Source organism: Poeciliopsis prolifica, unplaced genomic scaffold (genome assembly GCF_027474105.1).
Source record: "Poeciliopsis prolifica strain line A6 unplaced genomic scaffold, Auburn_PproV2 SCAFFOLD070, whole genome shotgun sequence".
Classification (NCBI taxonomy): Eukaryota; Metazoa; Chordata; class Actinopteri; order Cyprinodontiformes; family Poeciliidae; genus Poeciliopsis; species Poeciliopsis prolifica.
The window spans coordinates 1495296-1519468 of record NW_026562445.1 but is presented as its reverse complement, the minus strand read 5'-3'; the positions used below and the strand labels follow the sequence as shown (position 1 = coordinate 1519468).

Here is a 24173-nt window from a genome sequence, read left to right as displayed (position 1 = left end):
CTTTTGTAAACTATTAGTTTTTGATCAGCTACAGCATCAGATTATTGGTAACTGGTTCAAAAGTTGATGTTAGCATGCTGCTTAAATCTGAGCTCACGCCTGCTGTTACGTCAATAACCAGAGTCAGGCCGCGTGCGTATCGAGTGTCAGGAAGCCGGGTCGGGCCGGACAGATGTCCCGTGCAGAGTTTCACTCGCTCAGTCGTCCTCTGGGATGTGACTTCCCTGCAATCCCAGTCATGCTACTACTAAGCAAACAGCCTTAAATCCTTCCCACATCCTTGCAGCACTAAAGAGGAAGAAACTGGACTTCAGAAATCATAACTGCAAGGTTGAGTCAGAAGTTTATGCTTGTTCTGCATGTGTTCAGATTTAGAAATGGGAATGAATGAAGCCACTGGAGGTGGAACATTTTCAGGATGTTTGCAACAAAATCCATTTACATTTCAAATTACTGCAGTTTATCCCATATATGTTCTATTCAGTTTAAATTAATAGCTTGCAGTACTCACAGGAAGCAGAACCATATTGCTCTTTTAATGTAACTGTCATTAATTTGCTTATTAGATGGAAACATTGACCTCATATTTTCTCTGCTTCCATCCCAGGTCAGTTAACGATGATCGTGGGTCAGGTGGGATGTGGGAAATCCTCCCTGCTGCTGGCCATGCTCGGTGAGATGCAAGCAATCGATGGAAGAGTTTACTGGAGCAAGTAAGTTAGAGGAACATTTGGATGATATCTCAGGGAGATATCATTGCTGCAACACTGTATTTAAAAAAGCCACAATAAGCTCAAGTGAATGTGCAATTTCAAAAAAGTTGCTCTTCATTGTTTGGTTTTGGCTAACTTGCTAGCTCTCCACTAATGCTAGCTTTGCAAGGAATGGAATAAGGAGATATTAAATATTAAAAAGCAACACAGAAATAGATATTCTACCTAATAGAATAAGGAAAGTGGAGGCTACAGCCTGCGGGTAGACTCATTTAACTGGAATTTAATTTAATCACAGTTTAGATTTAAACTCTGAGGTCTGTCTTAAGACCAAGACATTTTTCAGAAGATGCTTTAAAAACGTTCTCCTATCCTAACGAACATCTCGATGCTCCAGAGCTGCACGCTAACGTTTCTGCAGATGTTTGGTTGTGTTTCTGTCTGTTTTCGTGTCTTTGGTTTCACTTTATTTCCTGCCTTCATGCCAATCAGGCTGCCTGATTGTGAGTTGGACCACGAAGGGAGTATCAGGTACTTTGTTTCTGTCTGTGGTGTGTTCATCCTGAAACATTTTCACGTCAGCAAAGTTTCTGCTAGGTTGCCTCTCTCTGTAAGAGAGCGTCCAAAACTATCCTCAATCTCTTTAACTGTTCTTTTGACAACTTATATGATGGGAAGTATTGTAATTTATGTTGCAACAACTAAAAGCATAAACAAAAACGCAAATTACAAGCAAATTACTCACCTACTTTATGAAACTTGTTATGATTATTAACAGTGACCCTTAAAATACTTTACCACGCTTCCAAACTTCGTAAATAAAGTAAATGAAGCTGCTTTATTTCCCTGAAGCCCATAAATATGAGACATCATTGTCGAAGAAGCCACAAAACCTAATTATCACAGACAGTCAGGCAGTGACAGCATCACTTCTTTCCGGGGAGGGAAGTTTAATTTGATAATCAGCTGGCCATCTAATGAAACATAATCACTGTCTGCAGTTTGACATGCTAGCTTTTTGTTTTATGTCGAGGTCCATGCGTTTCTCTGACTGTTCGCTGCTTTGCCTGTTTTTGCACGTTTTCAATGGCGGATAATTGAGTTGTGGATGAATTCTGACTGAGATACTGATTTTGACAGTTGGTCAGAGACGGAGGACTCTGAGGAGGAAATCAGGAGGTACAAGCTCTTCTGATCGTGACCCGTTTGACCCGTCGTTCGCCTCTCCTGCTCCTCCCTTCATCCGTTCTAACCTTGTTCATTTTCGTGCCTCTTGAAAGAAGAGGATGCTGGTTTGAACTTGCTCATGAACACCTACGCATGTGCAAAAGTACTTTCATTTTTGATATAGTGAATTAAAATACTGGCCATGTTTATTTTTATGTTGCATTTGTGAATCTTTATAAAAGGTGAAACATGTAGCTCAAGTTCAGTTAGCATTCTACAACTTTTAGATGTTTCACTTCTTTATATCTGAACTTTATGCTGAGGATGAAATCTTCCCTTTTTGATTCAGGAATGCTGGACATCTAAAAGCTGCAGGACAAACTGGTTTTAGACTGTTCCCATTTCCCCCCCTGATCAGTCCCGTCCTACCAGCAGATTCTGCTGCTGAGTTTCTGTCGTTGTCATTCATGTGTTCGGGACAAACCGCCGTCTGCAGAGTTTTATCTTGTCAATCTGCTGCTGGTTTCCCATGAGAATGCCGTCAGTTTGTGCCATCTGATCCTGGAGTGGTTTGTTTTTTTAATGCTGGGAGTCATCGCTCTGCTGAACAAAACGCTAATATCTGACATATGTAACTGTTTTTATGCCTCAGTAGATATGCACAGATGTACAGATGGTATGGAAAATATTACATATATAATTCAAAAAATGTTTGACATTGTGCTTCTAATGGTGTTTTCACACCTGATAGTCTGGTAAATTCAGTTCGATTCAGTTTGATCTGAGTCAAACCAGCCTGTTCCCCTCCTGGCCTGTGGGGGCGCTGCACCAAGAACCACTGAAGGAAAAGACACAAAAACCTCTGAAGACACTGGGAGCAACTTCCTGATGAAACAAGATGAAACAAGCAACCAGATGAAACAAGATGGTGGCGTCAGATTTTAGTGATGGAGGATTTCTCTTTAGTCTTCGGCTAAAAACCAGGAGCCGTTCTCCTGCTAGCGCTAGGCTAGCAACGTTTGTTTTGGTTGTATTTACCCAGAATGCCCTGCGCTTTAGTCCACTTCCTGCTTTTGGAGCGCTCTCTGGTCCGCTTGGTATTCACACATGGATTCAAACCGAACCAGAGTTCACTTCAACCAAACCCAAAAGTTTGTAGATGGATCAGATCACACCTTCTCAACTGAACCAAACTTTTAAGACAACCGGATTGGATTTGGATTAATTCGGACCAAACATGGCTGATGTAAATCCACCCTGAGATTATGATCTTGTTGTTCCCAGATTGTTTTCATTATTTCCATTTTCCATACCTGTTAAAGCTGTGATAAGTCAAGTCTCAGAAGAAAAGTTTATTCTAACAAACCCCAGAATGTTGCAGATTTAGATCTGAATGATTTACGATCTGGCATCAAATGATGTTTCAGAATAAACTGCCGAGCTTCTTGAGTTCTTGTTCCTTCTGCAGCATTTAGCTGAGACTCCCAGCAAGGTGCTACAGTGATTTATTTTTCTGAGTTGCTTTATCTAGTGCTGGTTTAATTTTTTCCCTGCAGGTCATCTTTAACCCTTTCCATTCTCCGCCTTTATCCCTCATATCTGGTGATTTGTTTTTGTGTTGTGGAGTTTGACCGTTTTCCAAGCATCATTGTCGTTTCGCCATCAGCTTTCCTTCTCTCTGAAGCTTCATGGAGGCAGAAATTATTTTTTTCTCATTTAATGTCTTTTTGCCTTCATTTCCCATAATGCCTCCAGCAAGAACAGGAACTCTGTGGCCTACGCTGCCCAGAAGTCTTGGCTGCTTAACGCTACGGTGGAGGACAACATCACCTTCGGCAGTCCCTTCAACAAGCAACGGTAATGCTGAGTTTTCCTTCAACTGGCACATCGCAGCAGTTTATTTGTAAAATTTAAATAAAATACTTTTTGTCATTGTAGTATGAAAGACTTTGGAAAGAGGTCAAGGGTCGCTAAGAATAGCTTAAGGTTACTGAAGTTGTACCACATTTTTTTTGTGGAATTTATTTTTAGAACTAATATTAGCCAAAGCTAACAAGTTTAGCAGGAATTAACTGCAAACCAACAAATTATTGTGATAAATGGACATTTCCAACTGTAAGTCTTTGTAAGGCACTATTCTCCTAAGTCAGAGGAAATGTTGCTTCATGAAAACAGCTGGAGTTAGAAACTGGAGCTCTTTGCAGCAAACGGTCAGGTTGGCCTTTCCAAGCACAAGCAGCTCCAGGTTTTTTGTACGATTCTGTCTTGACTCCGACTGCTGTTCTGGGTCTGTGTGTTATTTAGGTACAAAGCTGTGATCGACGCCTGCTCCCTTCAGCCGGACATCGACCTGCTGCCCTTTGGAGATCAGACCGAGATTGGGGAGAGGGTGAGTCTCTGTAATCTGTTTCTGCAGTAATAAAGATTTGCTGTCATGTCGTGGAGTGATGCCGGAGTCTGTCCTGATATTTTGTGATGTCTGTGTTTCAGGGGATCAACCTGAGTGGGGGTCAGAGGCAGAGGATCTGTGTGGCCAGAGCTTTGTACCAAAACACCAACATTGTCTTTTTGGTAAGTTACCGTTTCCGTGAGATGCACAAAATGCGTAAAATGGAGGAACAATTCATATTTATCACATTTAGCATAAAACATACATCTTCTGCATCAAGGTCTTTATGTGCAGTTATGCACCAGATATCCGTTCAAACCAACTAATTAATCAACTAATTTACTGTTAACTAAATTGGCTCAAGCTAACACTATTAGCAGGAGCTAACACAATTAGCCGCATCTAAAATGATGAGCAAGAGATACATCAATAGCCAAACCTATAACCTCTAGCTAGATCTAACACCATTAGCAAGAGCTAACACCATTAGCCAGAGCTAGAGCTGACACCATCAGCTAGAGCTAACACCATTAGCTAGAGCTGACACCATTAGCTAGAGCTAACACCATTAGCTAGAGCTAATACCATTAGCTAGAGCTGACACCATTAGCTAGAGCTAACACCATTAGCTAGAGCTAATACCATTAGCTAGAGCTGACACCATTAGCTAGAGCTGACACCATTAGCTAGAGCTGACACCATTAGCTAGAGCTAATACCATTAGCTAGAGCTGACACCATTAGCTAGAGCTGACACCATTAGCTAGAGCTGACACCATTAGCTAGAGCTGACACCATTAGCTAGAGCTGACACCATTAGCTAGAGCTGACACCATTAGCTAGAGCTAACACCATTAGCTAGAACTAATACCATTAGCTTCCCAGAAGCAGATTAAAGTTTCATATCAAAGTTCAGCCAGAATCCAGACCTGAATCTGAAATGTAACAGAAAAAATTTTCAACCAAATAATACATTTTATTTATGCAGTCCCATTATTTTAATTTAATTTGAGTTGCACAGGTTAAAGGTCACAATGGCAGCTTGACTGCGGTTCCTCTCGGATGCTGGGAGTTTCTTAAATGAGACAAACAAGAATTCACATGTGAATCTTCTCCTAATTGAATTGTATAATTTCCTGTTGGTTTAAATCCTTATCAGGCAGATATTCACTCCCATCTGGGTCGTGGCGTTGCGCCCTCGCTGTAACGTCTGCAGTGTTTTTCTTGACATCGTCTGAATGACACAACATATCTGATCTGACGTCAGGCGCTCTCAGCATCATGTGGAAAACGTTTCCGACGCTGGTCACCATTTGGCAGACACTTTCTGGTGTGTCTGAATTTTTAATTATCCAAACAGAGTCGGGCGCCAGACACAGAGTGACAGTAACTCACTCCCCATGTCAACTTAAAGCCTCAGGAAAGGCGTTGAAACATTCCCGCTCTCTGCTGCTGGTGGGTTTTTCCCTCTGAGGATTTCTGATTGCGATCTGGTTTATGATGCGTTCATGGTTGTCACGTCAAACAGGACGACCCGTTTTCAGCGCTGGACATCCACCTGAGCGACCACCTGATGCAGGAGGGAATCCTGAAGTTTCTGCAGGACGATAAGCGAACCGTGGTCCTCGTCTCCCACAAGCTGCAGTACCTCATACACGCAGACTGGGTGAGATAAAACACTGAGCCGTGATGCTACAGTCACCATAAAGCTCAAAACACATGAAATATTCCAATTATTGTGATTTAATTAGCAAAGCAAAGCCAGAGTAGAAAACACATGTGCAAAATATCAGTGATGAACTTTAGATAATTAATGTCTGTCCACCAATCTGTGAAGGGTTTTAAGACCTAAAGTCCTCTATCAATTATATAATCAGAATAAAATCATCTTTATTGGCCAACATCGTTTGCAGAAACGAATAATTAGACTTGAGCTTCACACATCAGCTGCATGCAGACATGAATGAATAAATCAACTTTAGAGGAGACAAAAAGGTCAAATAAAGTTACAAATATGTACATAATGTCTGTATTCCTGTCGCAATAAGTAATAAACACAGTTTGGTAATAACTAGTTACATGAGCGACTTTCTGAAATGATCAACAATACAATAAAGCCCAACCTTGGTGAAAAGATCAGAACTGGTCGAATTGGACTGGCATGAAGTCGGTCGTTTTACGTTAGCAAAGCTCCAGAAGGGCTGCAGCATCGTTTGGCAGAACGCAGAGATGTTTGGGGGAAACCCATCGAAACTAACGGCTCACACCGGCTGCTCAGCGCGGCGGCGGCGCCGGGTCGGTGACCCGGTGTGAGTCCTTCTGTCCTGCAGCTCTATAGATCCGTAGCTTCACGTTGTTTGTTGATGTTTTGTGTCCAGATCATAGCGATGAAGGACGGTTCGGTCCTCAGAGAGGGAACCCTGAAGGACATTCAGACTCACGACACGGAGCTTTACGATCACTGGAAAACTCTGATGAACAGGCAGGACCAGGAGCTGGAGAAGGTAGATCAGCGTTTCACCTCCACATATTTACACTCGCATGATAAAACGCTTTGTTGGGTTCTGCATGGGGCAGGTTGGGACTTTAATCTGCTGAATCTGCAGGATATTCAGCAGGACAGTCAGACGACTCTGGAGAGGAAGACGCTGCGCAGAGCGTTCTACTCCAGAGAACCAAAGAACCAGATGGACGATGAGGACGAAGGTGATGGAAACTTTCTCTTCTTCTGCTGCTGCTTTGAGCTTTTTCACTAAATCAGATCGTTTTCATTCCAGAGGAGGAAGAGGAGGAGGAAGACGACGATAATTTCTCCACCACAACCAGCAGACGGTCCAAGATCCCGTGGAAGGTAACCAGTCGGCGTCTCGGACTCGAGTCCTAAAAATAAAAGATGTTGGATTTGACTTGGACTTGTCTGTCTCTTGGTTCTGGGCTCGGTTCTCCAGATGTGCGGCTGCTACCTCTCCTCTGGAGGCTTCTTCATGGTCTTCCTCATGATTTCCTCCAAGCTGCTGAAGCACTCAGTCATCGTTGCCATTGACTACTGCCTGGCTCTCTGGACTTCCACCAATCAGACGGCAGAAAACCTTCAGAACGGGACCGCAGCCAATCAGGCGGCAGCATTCCTGCAGAATGGGACCGCAGCCAATCAGACGGCAGCATTCCTGCAGAATGGGACCGCAGCCAATCAGACGGCAGCATTCCTGCAGAACGGCTCCATAAACTTCACTGATATTTCTCCTCAACCCGAGGTCACTTTTGTTTTTGCATAATGATTAATAAACACTGTAGCTGTACTTTATAAATATCATTTTTCCACATGCAAGAAAAATATCAAATATCTGGATTTAAAATAATGAAGCATTGACATAAAGAGTCATCTCGAGTATATCCGAGTATTTATGAATAAAAAGTATTTAAAGTATGAAAAATCTAAATAAATGATATTTCAGTGCTTTATTGATATTGTTTTATGAATTGTTGCTCTGTTTTTTGGACCCTGCAGCAGGACGTGTACTACCTGCACGTGTTTTTCGTCCTCTGCGCGGCAGGGATCACCTTGTGCCTCATCACTTCCCTCTCTGTGGAGTTTCTGGGTCTTTCTGCTGCCACCAACCTGCATCACAACCTGCTCAACAAGATCATCCACGCCCCCATCAGGTAACCGGGTCCGGTCCTGCAGACAGAACGCTTCGGAACCCAAAGCTGCCAAAAACTGCTCAGATTTGATGAAACTCACTATGTTGTGACAGTTTGAGTCAGATAATCTTTAACTATAAACAACCAATCAGAGCCAGGAGGCAGGTCTTAGCGTTGTCAATCACCTCAGTGTGTTCACAGGCTATGCTACGCTGCAGCTAGCTCTCATGAATGCTAAAGCTACATGTGGAGCCCATCTTGCTGACAGCATACGATATTCAACCTTTTGAATAATTTAAACTTTTTATTTCTGTTACTAATAATTTTTCATCAGTTTTTTGTTTTGCGAAATGGAAAATTAGACAAAAAAAAGTTTAACGTCAAAGTGAAAACTGGTTTCTATAAAACTAACAATTAAAATGATTTAACACAAAATTAGAGACGCTCACTGCACTGAGACGGGAAGAACCAACTTACTGGACCTCATTAAATTAGGTCACTTTAAAAGGAGCTAATATTTATGCATCACTTATTTAGTAGAAGTTAGTATTAATGTTGCTTCTAAAGGGTATTTTTTATTTAAGAAAATCCATATTTTATTCATCATGGCTGATTTGTAGAAGCAATAAAAACGATAAAATAGAAACTTTTTATTGTTTTTAAACCTCCCTGGTGACTTTCCTCAGGTTTTTTGATGTCACTCCTTTGGGGCAGATCCTTAACAGGTTTTCTGCTGATACCAACATCATCGACCAGGTGAACAGAAAAATATTCTTCTGGAGTGAAGAGTTGTAGCCGTTAACTGCCTTGTTGTAGGTTCACGGATGTATTTGGTTGATTTTCAGCACATTCCTCCGACGCTGGAGTCTTTGACGCGGTCCACCCTGCTGTGCCTGTCCGCCATCGGGGTCATAGCCTCCATCACTCCGGCTTTCCTCGTCGCCTTGGTGCCCCTCGCCGTCGCCTTCTACTTCATTCAGAAGTATTTCAGAGTCGCCTCCAAGTGAGTCTGCAGAGCAAAGTTCAAACGGTTTAGGAAGTTGGCTAACAAAACAGTTTCATTCGGAAACTGTTCATCAATATAATAAAATAACTTTTATTTTGATTAAACATGGTTAAATTGCAGCAAATCAGGATTCTCTGTGGAAACAGTGGCGTTACTTATCGAATGCTGTTAGCTAGAAAGCTAAGTGCTTAGCTTGCTAGCTAAGTATTTAGTCTGGCGTCTCAAAGCCACATAAAGTTTTGTTTGTTTACTTTGACAGGGACCTGCAGGACCTGGACGACTCCACCCAGCTGCCTCTGCTCTGCCACTTCTCTGAGACCGCCGAAGGCCTCACCACCATCAGAGCATTCAGGTGCACCATGTTGGTCGCCATGCTGGCCGCCATATTAACCGCCATGCTGGCCGCAACGCTGGCCCCCATATTAACCGCCAACATGGACGCCATGCTGGCCACCACGTTGGCCGCCACGCTGGTCGCCATGCTGGCCACCTTATTAACCGCCAACATGGCGGCCATGCTGGCCGCCACATTGGCCACCATGTTGGCCGCCACGCTGGTCGCCATGCTGGCCGCCATATTAACCGCCATGCTGGCCGCCATATTAACCGCCATGCTGGCCGCCATATTAACCGCCATGCTGGCCGCAACGCTGGCCCCCATATTAACTGCCAACATGGACGCTATGCTGGCCACCACGTTGGCCGCCACGCTGGTCGCCATGCTGGCCGCCATATTAACCGCCAACATGGCGGCCATGCTGGCCGCCACGTTGGCCACCATGTTGACCGCCATGCTGGCCGCCATGTTGGCCGCTAACAGGGCTGCCATGTTGACCGCCACATTGGCCGCCATATTAGCCGCCAACATGGCCGCCACATTGGCCACCATGTTGACCGCCATGCTGGCCGCCATATTAACCGCCAACATGGCCGCCAAGCAGGACTTCCAGGTTGTTTTATGCAGCTCCAGCAGCAGAGCAGCTCGTTCTTTGTGTTGTGCTTGTATTTCTGTCTCTCGTCTCTTTCCCATCGCTGCTGCTGTCCAGCTTCAAGCTGCTCTCACGCTTTTTGTCCCGGAGGATTTCTCCTTCCCACTAACACACCAACGCTCGACACAAACTCACACACAAGTAAACATCTTTCAGAACCAGTAAATCAGGGGATCGTTCCCATTATTATCACTGGTCTCTGTGGTAGAAAAACATTTTTTTTAGACAACATGGCTGACTGGTTTTGTTCCTGCTTCCTGTTTACATTTTAAAACTCAGATTTGTGTTTCAGACACGAGGCGAGGTTCAAGCAGCGCATGCTGGAGCTGACGGACACCAACAACACAGCGTACCTGTTCCTGTCTGCTGCCAACCGCTGGCTGGAGGTCCGAACGGTGAGGAACCGACCCGAACCAGCCCGAACCAGCCGCAGAACGGCTCTGGTTTCAGTACAGTTCCTCTAAATCATCGAGGTTTAAAGAGTGTCTTTGCTCCTTTTTTGTCATTAAATGTTGTTTAATTATATAGTTTTGAGTTTTTTCATGCTTTAGTTCATTTTTAGTTTATAAAGTGTTGTGATTATTTTAAATAAATATTTAACAGAAGATCTGACTTTAGGAGGAGGAGGAAGGAGAAGGTCAACGTAAACAGTTTGTTTGGAGAAAAAATAAATTTCACATCGAATCGAAAGGCTAATAAACAGATTAAAATGAAGACTGTTACACAAACAGTTCCAGCCAGTTGATCATATTTTAGTGAATTTTATAAATGCACAATAGAGTTCCTGTTCGTTAACGTTAATTACCGTTTTCATTTAAGTCAAGTTTTATTAATTTCATTTTTTATTTAGTTAGTTTTAGTTAACTATGATAACTTTGACAGAGATGTAAACACATCCAGATGTTTAATGGTGTCACCTTACAACAGAAACTTTAATAAAACCAACAAGTTTCTCATTTCAACCAGGCCAGTTTTATGTCTCATTGACAAACTTTTTTTAAATAACGAGACATAAAGATGGAATCCTCTACAGGTTTGTCATGTTCACATCAGTTCGAAAGGCTGATGAATAAATTCATAAACATGAAAACAATGGATAGTATTTCCATAAATTCGGTTTGTTTTTCCTTTAATTACCGTTTTTCTTCATTCCAGTTTAGTGAAATGTTTGTGCAGTGAACTGGTTCTGACACGTTGTTAAAACCCGGAGATGTTTTGTTCTTCTTCTCTCCGTTGGGTTTCAGGACTACCTGGGCGCGGTGATCGTCCTGACGGTGGCCGTCGCCTCCATCTGGTCCGGTCGGCCCGGCGGCGGCCTGGTGGGGCTCGGCCTGACCTACGCCCTCACGGTGAGGTCACTGAGCGCCGTCTCTACCGCAGTCATCCACACACGGAACATTTCTCTTTATTTTTATGATTCTGGCTCATTGTAACCAATAAAGATGTATTTTTAATGAAGTATTGTGGGCCTGCTGTAGTATTTACATCTTTAGTAGATGTAATCCTCTCAAAGCGGCTGGTATTCTTTGCTTGTTCATCCTGACTGTTTTCTTCCACTCAACTTTCTATTAACATGCGTGGAAGAGCACTCTGACCCATGAAGATGAGAGAAAAGATGGTTCAGTCTTTGTGTTTTTGCAGATCACTAACTACCTGAACTGGGTTGTGAGGAACTTGGCCGACTTGGAGGTCCAGATGGCAGCGGTGAAGAAGGTCAACAGCTTCCTCGGCACCGAGTCCGAGAACTACGAGGGATCGATGGGTAACTGTCGACCCAGTTCACATCTGGATAGGAAATGTCTTATTTATGTGCAACTAATTATTCTGTAGATTCTTCTGGTGATCAAAATGGATCATCCTGCAGGTTTTTCATTTAACCACTTAAATATTCTTTATATGAAATAAGAAATAATATATGAATATAACAAATACTTCAGTTCCTTTTTTAAATACTAAAATAAACATTTTATTACCTAAAATGCAATCACAGCATTCATTTAATGACTTTGAATCTTATTTATTTTAAATGCAAAATGTACATATTTATTGTAATCACTGCTTTAAATATGTTGTTTTTAGTAAACAGCCTCTTTTTGAGTCTGTTAGCAATTAACAACTAAATATATTGATTATTTCACTGATCGATTTATCAATTCAGCCCTGTTAAGGAATTTCTACATAAAACAAACTCATATCTTGTTGAACAGTTACTTTTAAATTAGTTGTATAGTGTATTAAGTTATTAGTATTTAAATCTAGATAAGAAATGCTGTGTCAGATGTTGTGTTTTTGCAGTGCAGAGCCGCTGCAGCGGTTTGTGGTCTTATTTCCTCGTTGCTGTGATCTCAGACATGCAGATAGTAAAATCCTGAGTGTATTTGGTCCTCTGGCTGCAGACGCCTCTCAGGTCCCTGAGAACTGGCCTCATGATGGTGAGATAAAGATCCACGACCTGTGTGTTCGCTACGACCCAATGCTCAAGCCCGTGCTGAAGCACGTCAACGCCTACATCAAGCCGGGCCAGAAGGTAATTAACGCGATGCTGCGAAAGGTCGCAGGAGCTGCTGTGACCTCTGACTGTTAATTAAACTCAAAGTTATTTCCAGGCTACATTCACAAAGCAACTGAGGCTAAAAGTTGCACAGAAGTGACATATTTCTGCAGAGCTGGTAATTCACACACCTTCAGCTTTCTGTCGGCTTTGGCTTTGAATTTGTGACAGTAGATCAGATCAAAAGGTTTTTAAATGCTTCTATGGGGCTGAAATAAAAAAAAAAACCTGGAAGAGGATCTATTATTCAGAATTCACATTTTGGACGTTTTTGTTCTTTTGGTTTAAAATGCATAAAAATCCACCAGTCCGGTTTTTGGTGTCTGAAAAATGATCCATTTTAAAAACCTTGGTAATGTTGAGTCACGCTGCTCCGTTGCCCAGCAAGCCCAGCAGAATCCCATTGCGTTTGGGTAGCTTTTTATGCTTTTTTATGAATATAAAATCCCATTAAAATTCATTAAAGTTTGTGGAAATACTTACAAAATGGCAGCCAGACTGAGTGACTCTGGCTGTTAAAGCTGTAAACTCACCTGGGCAGTAGCATCATGTCTCCTCCGGCCGCTTGGCACTCAGGTGAGTTTTGTGTCGCGGCGGCGCGAAGCGAGATGAAGGTTATTGATTCTCGCTCCTCTTCCTCCCCAGGTGGGAATCTGCGGCCGCACCGGCAGCGGGAAGTCGTCTCTGTCTCTCGCCTTTTTCAACATGGTGGATATTTTTGAAGGTGGGTTTTAAATTATTGACGCTTTCTCAATAATTTATGCTTCATTGATAAATTACTATTTCAAAAATATGTGCAGAAAACAATGTTGTTTACAGTAAGTGACAATAGAAACCATGCAACAGGATAAAGGTAATATTGTAACTTTGAGGTCGTATCAAGACGCAGAATGATAATAGAAAACATTGTCAAAGATCATTAAACTTTACATTTTAATGAACATTTAACACCAGAACTGTTAAATATCCAAAATTAAACAAAATGACAAATAAAATGAATGAATTATAAAATCCATGTAAACAAAACCGTACTTTAAAAAAAAGCTCAGCAGATTGAAAACTTTTATTATTCAGTTTTGAGAAGAAAGAAAAAAAACAATAATGAAAATTATTGAGTTTGTTTTAATAAATTGTGATGAATTAATTTATTGCATTTCTGTGCAGATGCACACAGAAATCTAAAATGAGTAAAAGCTGAAAAACCAATGAAAAAAGTGATTTTTTTTAAAGATTCTTGAACTGAAATGTTGTGATTTTAAATGTTAAAATCTCATTTTTATGGGCTTGAATTTTAAAAGAAAGATTTAGATTTCATCTAGTGGCAGCATCATGCTGTGGGCCTGGATTTTAATGGAAAAGTGGTAAAATGTAGAGACAAAACGTCTACACACCATGATGCTGCCTCTACCGTGCTGTAGAGTTGACAACAAGGTCTTGATTTTGATTTCTTTCTTTTGTCTATAGTTTTGTAAAGTCTAATTTTTCCATGTTGGAGAAAACAATAATTCTGATCCGTCAGGAAGTTTAAAAAGTATTATTTTTATTTTTCAGAGTAAAATCTGCATTTTTTTCTGCCTCCAGAATAAAAAACAGACTCCGTGAATTTGATGCCAGGATGAGGCATGATTCTCCTTCCAGGCTTATTTTTATAACCGGATTAGAAATGGAAACTTTTCCAATGATTCACCCATTTTTAATGATCTGGTTTCTAACTTTAGCTCACCAACACGCTGAAGAAAGTCTTACCAAGTGTTTATAGTCTGTTTCTCTTGTAAATATCTTAGTTCACTTGAAGTAAGACGAAACTAACTCAGAGGCAGGATGTAGAATCCTGTTTTAATTATTTACTTAAATCCAGCTTCTGTATCTTACTGATTAGTTACTTGAGTTAGTTTAGTCTTTTTTTAAGTGTAATAAGATATTCACCCAAGTATATTTAGTAAAGCTTTTTTTGTTTTTGCAGTGTGTAAGTTTATAACTTGTAGTCAATTTGCTGCATAATTACATAAATTTAAAGAAACAAAATCCACATTTAAACCTAAATATATTGATGCAAACGTACGTTTTTAGTCGATTTTATGAAGTTTTTCTGACTGATTTTGTCAAACTGAATGTCGAGTTCAGTGAAATAATTCCTGCATTGTTCCATCCAACATGGCCGCCTCATATTTAACCATGTTTTATCCTCGGTGTGTGATCGCGGCTCCTGTTTACGCGACACAAACGGTTTCAGTCTGCTGCTCAGCTCTCTGTAAACTGTCCTGCAGCTCCTCCTCTCTGCTCTTTGTGTCTGCTGGGTTTTTATGATCTGAAGTGGAGGATTAGAGCAGAACCAAAACAGAAACGCGGGTCATAATTCAGCAGGACAGCGGCGATAAAGCCCTGCAGCCAGCTGTAGCGTTCTCTGTGTTCACTCTGAGGATGATGGATGCTCCCTGGCAGGTTTCTCAAAGATTACACCGTCACTTTTTCCATACGCACATACAGCTGGACGGTTATTTAATCACACTGTAAATTAAGAGCTTTGTGTCAGCGGCGCTTCCTTATAAAGCAGTGAAATAAAACCGGCTGCTGCTCTGACTCAACTGCTGGTGTTCTGTAGGTTTGCATTAAAACCGGAGAAAATATTTCAGATTTCATGCAGAAAAAAACTCAGTTATGTTTATTTCAAAGTATCAAAATGCATCTATTCTGAGTTTCTATAATAAGAAAACTATTCTAAGAACATATTTTGATATGAAGAGTCTTAAACTTTGGACACAGCTGTTCTTGATTCACTGCAATCCACAAATACTTTAGACTTCCTCTAAAACACATATTTTAATACTTTAAACACTAAATATATCTTAATATTTACTAATACGCTCAGTAGAAACAAGCTTCACTAGATTTATACAACCTGCAGCTACAAGTAATAAAGAACAAAATAATATATTTAAATACAAATATTACAACAAATGCAGGTTTTAGCACTTTTCTGATGGAATAATTGCACAAAATAACGACTCTAAACAATCAACAATGTTTTGTTCCTGAATAAGACTTTTGACATTAAGTATAAATATATAAACTTTGTAAGTAACAAATACTTTTGAATTATAGTTTATGCAAAATAATTTTATGCACTAAAGTTGCATTTCTCTTTGAATTTATTGAATGATGGTTTTTCAAACACAATAATTTTTCTAAATTAGATGTAGTAATAAATTATAAGCAGTCGTTTTTCATAGCGTTTCTGATAAAGTTTTATTTGTTTAATGAAAACGTCTCTCTTGGCTCACAGTTAGCTCCATGATTAGCCAACTCCTTTTAGCACAGCTTCCACACGACAATCCACTTTTCCAGCGTCCAATCAGATTGTCTGAAGCAGAAACGGAGAGAGAAGCGGCTTCGTCTCATGTGCACCAGATTTATGTTTGTACCAGAAACACACAAATAAAACGGTTCCACTTGGAAATCATGTGATTAATCACTTAAAATCTATATAATTAGCTAAAAGCTTTTCCTTATCTTCAGACATTTGTAAGCAAACCTTGGACAGAGAGGAAGCAGCGTTAGCGTCATGGTGCACTAACCAGAGCTCGATCCTGGCACTGGAGTGAAGCCCGGTTGCCAGCCGCCTCTAGAAATAGCTGAACCAACCTGTAACTAAAACAATGACATGATTTGGACCTGGACTGGTTCCGCAGGGCGCATCGTCATCGACGGGATCGACATCTGCAAGCTTCCCCTGCAGACGCTCCGGTCTCGCCTCTCCATCATCCTGCAGGATCCGGTTCTGTTCAGCGGCTCCATAAGGTACACAAACACACGCTGCTGCCCCGCGCCGTCCCACAGGACTCATCCACGGCTTCCTCTTCCTGTTTTTATATTTGTCCTCTCGTAAAGCCACACAAGTTTCTGGTTTCTCCTGATTCTCAAGTCTTTAGTGCAAAGATGAAGGTTGAAACCAGGAAAAGCTTGTTTTTAAGTGTTCAGTGATTGCTGGGTGGAAAACTGGAGATTTTCTTCTTTTTTAACAAATTCTTGTTTTACTGGATCCATGTTGTGATTTCCAGTCATAAATATAAATAATAAAAACAGTAATAATATTTGCTTGACCTAATTATAATCTACATAAAACATAACTAGATAAAATTCAGTCACTGTTACAGAAATTTACCCCAGAAAATGGTTCTGGTGGAGATATGGGACCAAAACTGCAACACTTCTAACATCTCCAGCTTCTGTCAGTGAGTCTAAATATGGGCATTATTTTATTCACGTTCAAAAATATAAGTTTACACACAAAATAAAGCAGAAACCAAAATTCATGCTTTCAAATGTGTGTTAATTTTCTGAAGAAGAGAATAGTTCAGCAGGCGGCTCCAGCTGCAGGTTGGAAACGCAGCTGAAACAATCGACACAGACGTCACAAACGGAGGAGGTCACTGCAGAGGAGGACGCCCCGACGCCGTCCTCCTCCTCTCCTCTTCATCCTCCTCTCCTCCTCGTGTTTGTGCTACGAGATAATCACACTGACTCTGTGTTTGTTGAAAAAGACGGAGCATGTGGTGTTTGTTTGGACAGTTACGCTGCTTCAGATAACGCTGTGAGAGACGGCGCAGGCCGAGGTGAATGGTCGACAGTAACTGCTTCACATAGCAAACACTCAGATGGTGAGAATCTCTCTGACTCGGGAGGACATGCAGAGAAAAAGGCCATGATAGGGAGACAAAAGGACTCAAATCTGCTGGAAAACTCACATGTTGAGATTAATGTCAGAAATGTTCTAGAAGAAAACTTCAAATTCAGAAACGTCTGCATTTTTTCTTAAAATAAAAAACAAAACGTTGGAGCTTGAAAAGTAAAAAAACAGCTAAAAACCAGATTTTTCTAGAAAAATTTTTAAAATTTCTGAATTTCAAAAGTCAAAAATGTTCAACTTTTGCAACCTGGAGTCAAAAAATCTTTACTTTTTAAAGTAAAGTTTTTTCTTATTTCCAAATGTTTTTTCTATTATTTCTAAGATTAATCACAAAATTTTATTTTTTTCTAGAAACGTTTTGATTTTTCTAACTTAGAAATTTCCAAGTTTTTCCTAGAAAATGTCTGAGTTTAAAAAAATCAAAAATTTCCAAGAAAAGAAAAAAAATTTAAGTTTTGAAACTTGAAAATTTTAAATTTTTGAAAGGCAGAAATTTCCATATTTTTTCTAAAATATTTATTTTCAAATGATAAAAATAAAATATTTAAAATTCTCATTCGAACTTTCAACTTTTCAAACACAGAAATGTTTTTCCTAGAAAATTTCTGATCTGTTTCCCGTCTATTTTGCTCGTGTCAAACTAAAAACCTGATTTTTTAATGTCTGTCTTCCTCCAGGGATCTTGTCATCACTTCTTACTCGATCATAATCTATAAATTAATCCTGCTGCAGGTTTAATCTGGATCCAGAGTGCATGTGCACTGACGACCGCCTGTGGGAGGCGCTAGAGATCGCTCAGCTGAAGAACATGGTTAAATCGCTTCCTGGAGGACTCGGTATTTCTGCTCAAACTAATCGGTTGTACAGGTGTGTTCAGGTGCAGTGAACCTGCTTCTGTGTGTCCAGACGCCGTTGTGACAGAAGGAGGGGAAAACTTCAGCGTCGGGCAGCGGCAGCTCTTCTGTCTGGCCAGAGCCTTCGTCAGGAAGAGCAGCATCCTCATCATGGATGAAGCCACGGCGTCCATCGACATGGCGACGGTTCGTTCGCCAACAAGATGAAAACAATATCTGATCACTGATTCAGACATTTTTCACATCTGAGGGATGAGTTAGGATGTCTGGGCTGAATGCAATGTCTAGAATTTAAAGAGGAAGTCAAAAGTCATATTTGTGACATAATCTCATACATCATGATATATTTCTACTGCATGCTTTCTGCTGAGTTATTTTCATGTTTTGTGCGTCTGCAGGAAAACATCCTGCAGAAAGTCGTGATGACGGCGTTCGCAGACAGAACCGTCGTTACGATTGCGGTAAGTCGTCGCTTCACGTTGCTGTAAATAAAACGCAGATGAAGCAAAACGCTGAGATCGATGCAGATCTGCAGCTTTTTAAAATCATTTTCCTTTAAATATGCAGTACGTAACTTTTATAAAAAATATATTTTTAAATATCTGTTGAAATTGTCGCCATGTTGTGACAGTTTGTTATGTGGGACAATCTGTGGAAAAATTTAGCTCCTCTGCTTTCTTCCAGTGCTGGCTAGAAACAACCAATCAGAGACAGGAGGCGGAGCTTAGCGATGTTAATCACTCCCCTTTGCTCTTTGTTGGCCAGCATAACCTGTCATGACTGCTAAGGCTAATTAGCGTAAAGGCGGATAAACAGTTGTCCTGTCAAGGTCAGTTGTTTTTAACATTAGCACCTTTAGTGATGAGTACATCTGTGTTTTATTAAGCTGCCACAGCAAGTTTTAGCAAATATATAAAAATATATTCTATGAAAGTTACAAGCTGCAGCTTTAAACTTTTGTCCTGATTCTTTTCCTCCTTCAAACTAAATTAATTTTCCTGCATTAACATTAAATACATTTCCTGCAAACTTCTTCCTCTTTTACCTGCTTTCCTTTTTCTGTGTTGCGTCACGTTATTTTCCTTCCCCTCGTCTTCTTCCTGTTTTGAAACAACCCCTCCTCTTCTTCATCCTCCTCTTCATCGGACCTCCAGCACCGCGTCTCCTCCATCTTGGACGCGGAGCAGGTTCTGGTCTTCTCCTCGGGGATCTTGGTGGAAAGTGACTCGGGTCCCAACCTCCTAGCGCAGGAGGAAAGCCTCTTCAGTGTGCTAGTGAGGACTCACAAGTAGACCCGGATACGCTCAGACCCAACGCCGACCTCTGACCTCCGACCTCCGATCTCTGGTTTCTGTCTGTTTTCCTGCTTTTCCTGACTAAAGTCTGAGTCTGGGTCTGCTGAAGCCTTACTGCCACTGACTGCCTGGTTGGTACCAAATGAACTGCTGCATGCTCTCTGATCAGCTTCTGTCACAGAACAATATTTAAAACGGCAGGTTTTCAAGAAATCGCTACCGAAAAAATTGCTTTTTCAATTCTTCTTTATCTGCAAAGGATGGATGAAAAGATTGAAACAGGAAGCTAGCCCGTCAAAACAGGAAGCTAGCTCGTCGAAACGGGAAGCTGGCCCGTTGAAACGGGAAGCTAGCCTTTGAAACGGGAAGCTAGCCCGTTGAAACGGGAAGCTAGCCCGTTGAAACGGGAAGCTAGCCCGTTGAAACGGGAAGCTAGCCCGTTGAAACGGGAAGCTAGCCCGTTGAAAGGGGAAGCTAGCCCGTTGAAACGGGAAGCTAACCCGTTGAAAGGGGAAGCTAGCCCGTTGAAAGGGGAAGCTAGCCCGTTGAAACGGGAAGCTAGCCCGTTGAAACGGGAAGCTAACCCGTTGTTGTGTGTCTGCAGCACCGAGTCCACACCATCCTAACCGCTGATCTCGTCATTGTGATGAAGCGAGGAAACATCTTGGAGTGCGACACACCAGGCACTTTGCTGGAGCAGGAAGACGGGATGTTCGCTTCCTTTGTCAAAGCCGACATGTAGACTCCAAAAACCAACGGATCGATTTGAATTTCGACTCGATTTTCAGTTCAAACTCATTTTTACAAGGATGACACACAGAAACATCACGTCTAAACCGACGATACAGCAGGAAGCTGTGGACAAGTTGAAACAGTCGTGTTAATCCCGTTAATCTCATCTTGGACCACCGTCACGCACACAGTCTGTAGGAAAAGTCTCCCATTAAACACAGACATCTCCTTACTTCTGTTAGTTTTATAAATTATCTCTAAAGGTTTTGAACATCAAAGGGGTTTTTAGTAAAACCTCAATTATAAGGTGTTTGTTAGTAATTAAATCCACTAGATTAAATAGAGGTAGAATAAATTCAAACCACCAATTACTGTAGCATCTAAATAAGTTGGCCTAAATTTTAGTTGTGCTTTTTCTACAAAAAAATAATACTTTGCTCTTCTAATGCTAAGCAGCTACACCAGCAGGGCTTTTGGTGCTTAAGCGCTAAGTTTAACGATGATGATCCTCACCGTGTGTCAATAACATGAGCTGCATCATAGAACGTTGCCCTCAACTGCATCAAATTTGTCATCACACACTTCGATTTTCGCTACAGGAAAAGATTTGAAACAAACCTCAATCATGGTTTCAGTTTGATAGGTGCTTTGCTAACTCTGCAGGCTAAAGAGTTTCCCCCCACTTCAAAGTCGTTAGCCAAACAGTCAACAATCAAAACTTTACTCACATGTCAAACTTTATTTTAATTAGCTCCATGATTAACCAGAGTGTCCCAATCGGTGTTGACAGCCTTCTGCAACTTAGTTTTGTCCATATTTCTCTATGAACTCTCCTTCCTGGTTTCACGACCAATAAAAATGGCTCCAAATATCTCCAAGATTAAGCCTGACGTGGTTAATTCAATTTATTTTGTTTTATTTCTTCTTTTCAGCAGATTCTACAAAAAACAAGGGCTGGATTTCTTCAGTTAAAATCCAAGATTTAGCATCTGTTAACTGCAAACACACTCAGGAAGGCATGCGTTAATCTGCCACATTAAATAGTCCCAGATGGGTTCAGTGTTTCTTTTAAGGTTTTAAAACCTGTTATCACTGGTTTTTGTGCCTCTTGGGATTTTAAAACCTTTTGTGAAATTGTCCCTGATTTTGGTGATCCCGGACGAGCCCCCAGTTGTTTTGCCTCTCTTTGTCTAGCTGAGTTTGTACAGGCGCTGTGCTTTTAGGACCTTTTGTGATTTAATTTTTTAAAAACTGTTTAACTTTTACACTTTTATCATTTTAACACAGATGCTATGCAACAATAATGCAGAAGGTTTGAACGTTGGCTGGTGTTTGGTGCTTCATGCAGTTTTTCTCACTGTGAAGGAAGTTTTTTTATTATTATTATTTTACTCTTATGTTTATTGTAAGGTTCTAACACAGAAATACGACTGAACTGGTTCCTCATGATTATTTTGGTCTGTACCAGTTTTTGAAATGGGCAGCTGTCCAGGGTGGCAAGAAGGGGAGGACATAATGTATAAGAAAATTAGAGTTGGTATTTTACATGTTAACTTTGATTTATTAATTACAAAAAACGGGTTAAAATTTTAACACCAATAATTTGTATTTGTTGTTTTTTTTTCTTTTTTCAATGATTCCTGAAACCGGAACCTTTGAATTTTCATGTTTCTGGTACGGCTTTAAATCTAACACACAGTAATAGTCAACAAAGTCGCTTCTCTCAGCCCACTGAGGGTTAATTTTTGCTTCTAAAATGATCTGATTGGAAAGACTATTGCTGTGCTAACATGAGTTAGCCAATCAGCGAAGCTACTCAAGCCCGATGCTAATGCTAATTGTGTTGGTAATGCTAATGTTAGCGTCCACAGTCCTCATTTCTAAAGAGGCTCCATGAACTGATGAAAAGCGATAAATATCTTTATCAGTGAGCTCAGTTAATTCAATATTATATTTTGCCAACAAAGTTTTTAATTGAAATGATTATTTTAATGTGTTAGTTTTTATCAATTACAATTCATTGATTACAGACCCTGAAATTAACTCCATTAAAAACCTCAATGTATCTAAAATAATATAACTTAAATATTTGAAGTTTCATAATTTGCTTTTGTAACTTTTTAAAAGTTAAAGCTCTGATTTGTTTATTTTAGTCTGTTGATCCTGCAGCATGTTGCCGCTCAGTCGGTTGTATTTCTGTGCAGACTTTAGTGCGAACACTGTAAGGCGCCGCGGCTCCGCCTGCAGCCGCTGACCTGCTGTCTGTCTGCAGTCGTGCTTTGCTGAACGTTTTTGCTTCTTTTTAGGGACAACAGCTTCTGGTACCTGGAGGTGATTTCCTGTAAAGTCTGATTAAAACTGTTTCTAATATGATTTTTAAAATTAGTTTAGGTTCATTTAGATATGAAGTTAAAGTTTCTGGTAGAGAGCTTTTATGAATAATGACCGGTTAAATTTTTATCAAGATTTTACTGGAAAGTTTTTTTGTGATTTAAAGAGACATTTTGTTGCATCTTTTGTTCTAACAACTAAAAACTTTCTAATGGCCAATTTAACATCAGTTTAATCAGCTGCCAGCATTTTATACATTAAAAAAACAAGATCATATTTCTGAAAGAAATTTACATTGTGTTTATATTCCTATTTGTTAATAATTTTGTTTTGATAATCTGTTTATTACTGGCCTTTTATTTATTATTATATCTGCAGAGCATTAATTACTGCTAAAACATTTTATAACTTTTTGTATTTACCAAAAAGACATGAAAACATTTATTTATGTTCTTTTATAATATTTGAAATATAAATTATTGCTATTTTCTTTAACAAAATTAAAATAGACATATTTCACCCATTTATATTCAGAACTATTAAAAAATTATAATTATGGCCTTTACTGTAATTACTTTTATGCTATTTTATAATAATCAACATTTTTCACCTCTCTGGGAACGTTGCTGTTGTCTCTGTTTTCTGGTTAATAGGGTAAACAGTTTGTATATGATTTATATTATTTTTATGATTTTTATGGCTTCTCTTCTGTCAGGAGAAAACACCAAGTTTATTAGATTTTGTTTATTTCAGTTTTTTCTGATGTTTCATCTCAAGACGTTTCTGCTTCAGTTAAACATCACCAGGTTTGTTTTTTCACTCACTGATGTTAAAACCTTCAACTTCAACCTTTCCTCTTCAGTTCTGAACGTTGTTTTGTTTTTTATCCATGCAGCTGAGATCAGATTGTTTGCATATTTACTCTTCTGCATTCGTCTCTGCTGGACTCCAACACAACAAACTGTCGGTGAAAAACGGCAGCAATGAAAACAAACAAGATGAAACAGATTAATGACTTCATTTAAAAAAAAGTGACATCAGCAGCTTTATGCACAAAGTCTCACTTGTTCTGAATTCACTCGACTGTTAATGCCGATAATGCATTTTTATATGATTTTTATAAGCATGTGTCAGTTTTGATTGCACATCTAAGGGTTTTAGTAAAATAAAACAATAATTCATTCTTTGTGCCTATTTTTTACACATGAAATGACAATAAAACAGTTTTAAGTAAAGTCAGACTGTTTTCCAGCCTGAAGGAGGAAACGCAGAAAGCAATGGCGCCCTCTGGCGATTGATCTGTGAATCGCTCTTACAAAACTGAGTTAAAACCCGTTTTTGATGTTATTGTCATCATGTTACATAATTATGACTCAGGCGTTAATTTCTCAGCTTTAATTTTGATTAAATTTCTTAATAATTGGAAGCAAAACACGAGCAGGTGATGTTTTAAAGCACTTGTTTTATTTCCCTGCCAATATTTTCTATTTATGACTTTCTTTGAGGTCTGTTTAGATGTATTCCGATTTATTTATGTCATTTTTAATGTGTATATAATTTGTATTCAATTTGTAGGCCGTAAATACAGGTTTTCTTTAGTTTATGATTTATGAAAGTCAAGGAAATTCAGGACAGATGAAGAGAAAACTGGTCGATTCTGAAGACTATGATAAATGAAATAAAGGAAAGTTATGACATCAAAAATAAACATAATTTAGTTGGAAAATGTGGATTTAATGTTCTCAATAAATAGCAGAAAAGCTTAATAAACTGATTTCCGATATATGAGTTTTAGTTAATCGGTTCCTAAAGTCCATA

The 24173-nt window shown here is 39.9% G+C and overlaps 1 protein-coding gene across 8 annotated transcripts in view; it reads left to right on the top strand.

Annotated features, from left to right (window-relative positions):
* Nucleotides 1-23539, top strand: part of abcc9 (ATP-binding cassette, sub-family C (CFTR/MRP), member 9) — a 38786-nt gene extending 15247 nt beyond the window's left edge. For 2 of the 8 annotated variants that reach the window (XM_055020710.1, XM_055020712.1), the window contains exons 22-46: nt 608-713; nt 1206-1244; nt 1854-1892; nt 3636-3737; nt 4185-4269; nt 4371-4451; nt 5797-5934; nt 6647-6772; nt 6875-6974; nt 7046-7119; nt 7217-7522; nt 7777-7931; nt 8597-8666; nt 8756-8913; nt 9176-9268; nt 10198-10300; nt 11150-11254; nt 11547-11667; nt 12302-12432; nt 13102-13180; nt 16146-16254; nt 17876-17979; nt 18050-18183; nt 18396-18458; nt 19897-23539. In XM_055020710.1, coding sequence (XP_054876685.1) covers nt 608-713; nt 1206-1244; nt 1854-1892; nt 3636-3737; nt 4185-4269; nt 4371-4451; nt 5797-5934; nt 6647-6772; nt 6875-6974; nt 7046-7119; nt 7217-7522; nt 7777-7931; nt 8597-8666; nt 8756-8913; nt 9176-9268; nt 10198-10300; nt 11150-11254; nt 11547-11667; nt 12302-12432; nt 13102-13180; nt 16146-16254; nt 17876-17979; nt 18050-18183; nt 18396-18458; nt 19897-20034 — 2759 coding nt within the window. In that variant the 3' untranslated portion in view covers nt 20035-23539. Of the gene's footprint in view, nt 1-607; nt 714-1205; nt 1245-1853; nt 1893-3635; nt 3738-4184; nt 4270-4370; nt 4452-5796; nt 5935-6646; nt 6773-6874; nt 6975-7045; nt 7120-7216; nt 7523-7776; nt 7932-8596; nt 8667-8755; nt 8914-9175; nt 9269-10197; nt 10301-11149; nt 11255-11546; nt 11668-12301; nt 12433-13101; nt 13181-16145; nt 16255-17875; nt 17980-18049; nt 18184-18395; nt 18459-19151 lie in introns of all 8 variants that reach the window. The other 6 variants (XR_008604798.1, XM_055020711.1, XM_055020713.1 and 3 more) reach the window with 6 other exon arrangements.
* The last annotated feature ends 634 nt before the right edge of the window (nt 23540-24173 follow it).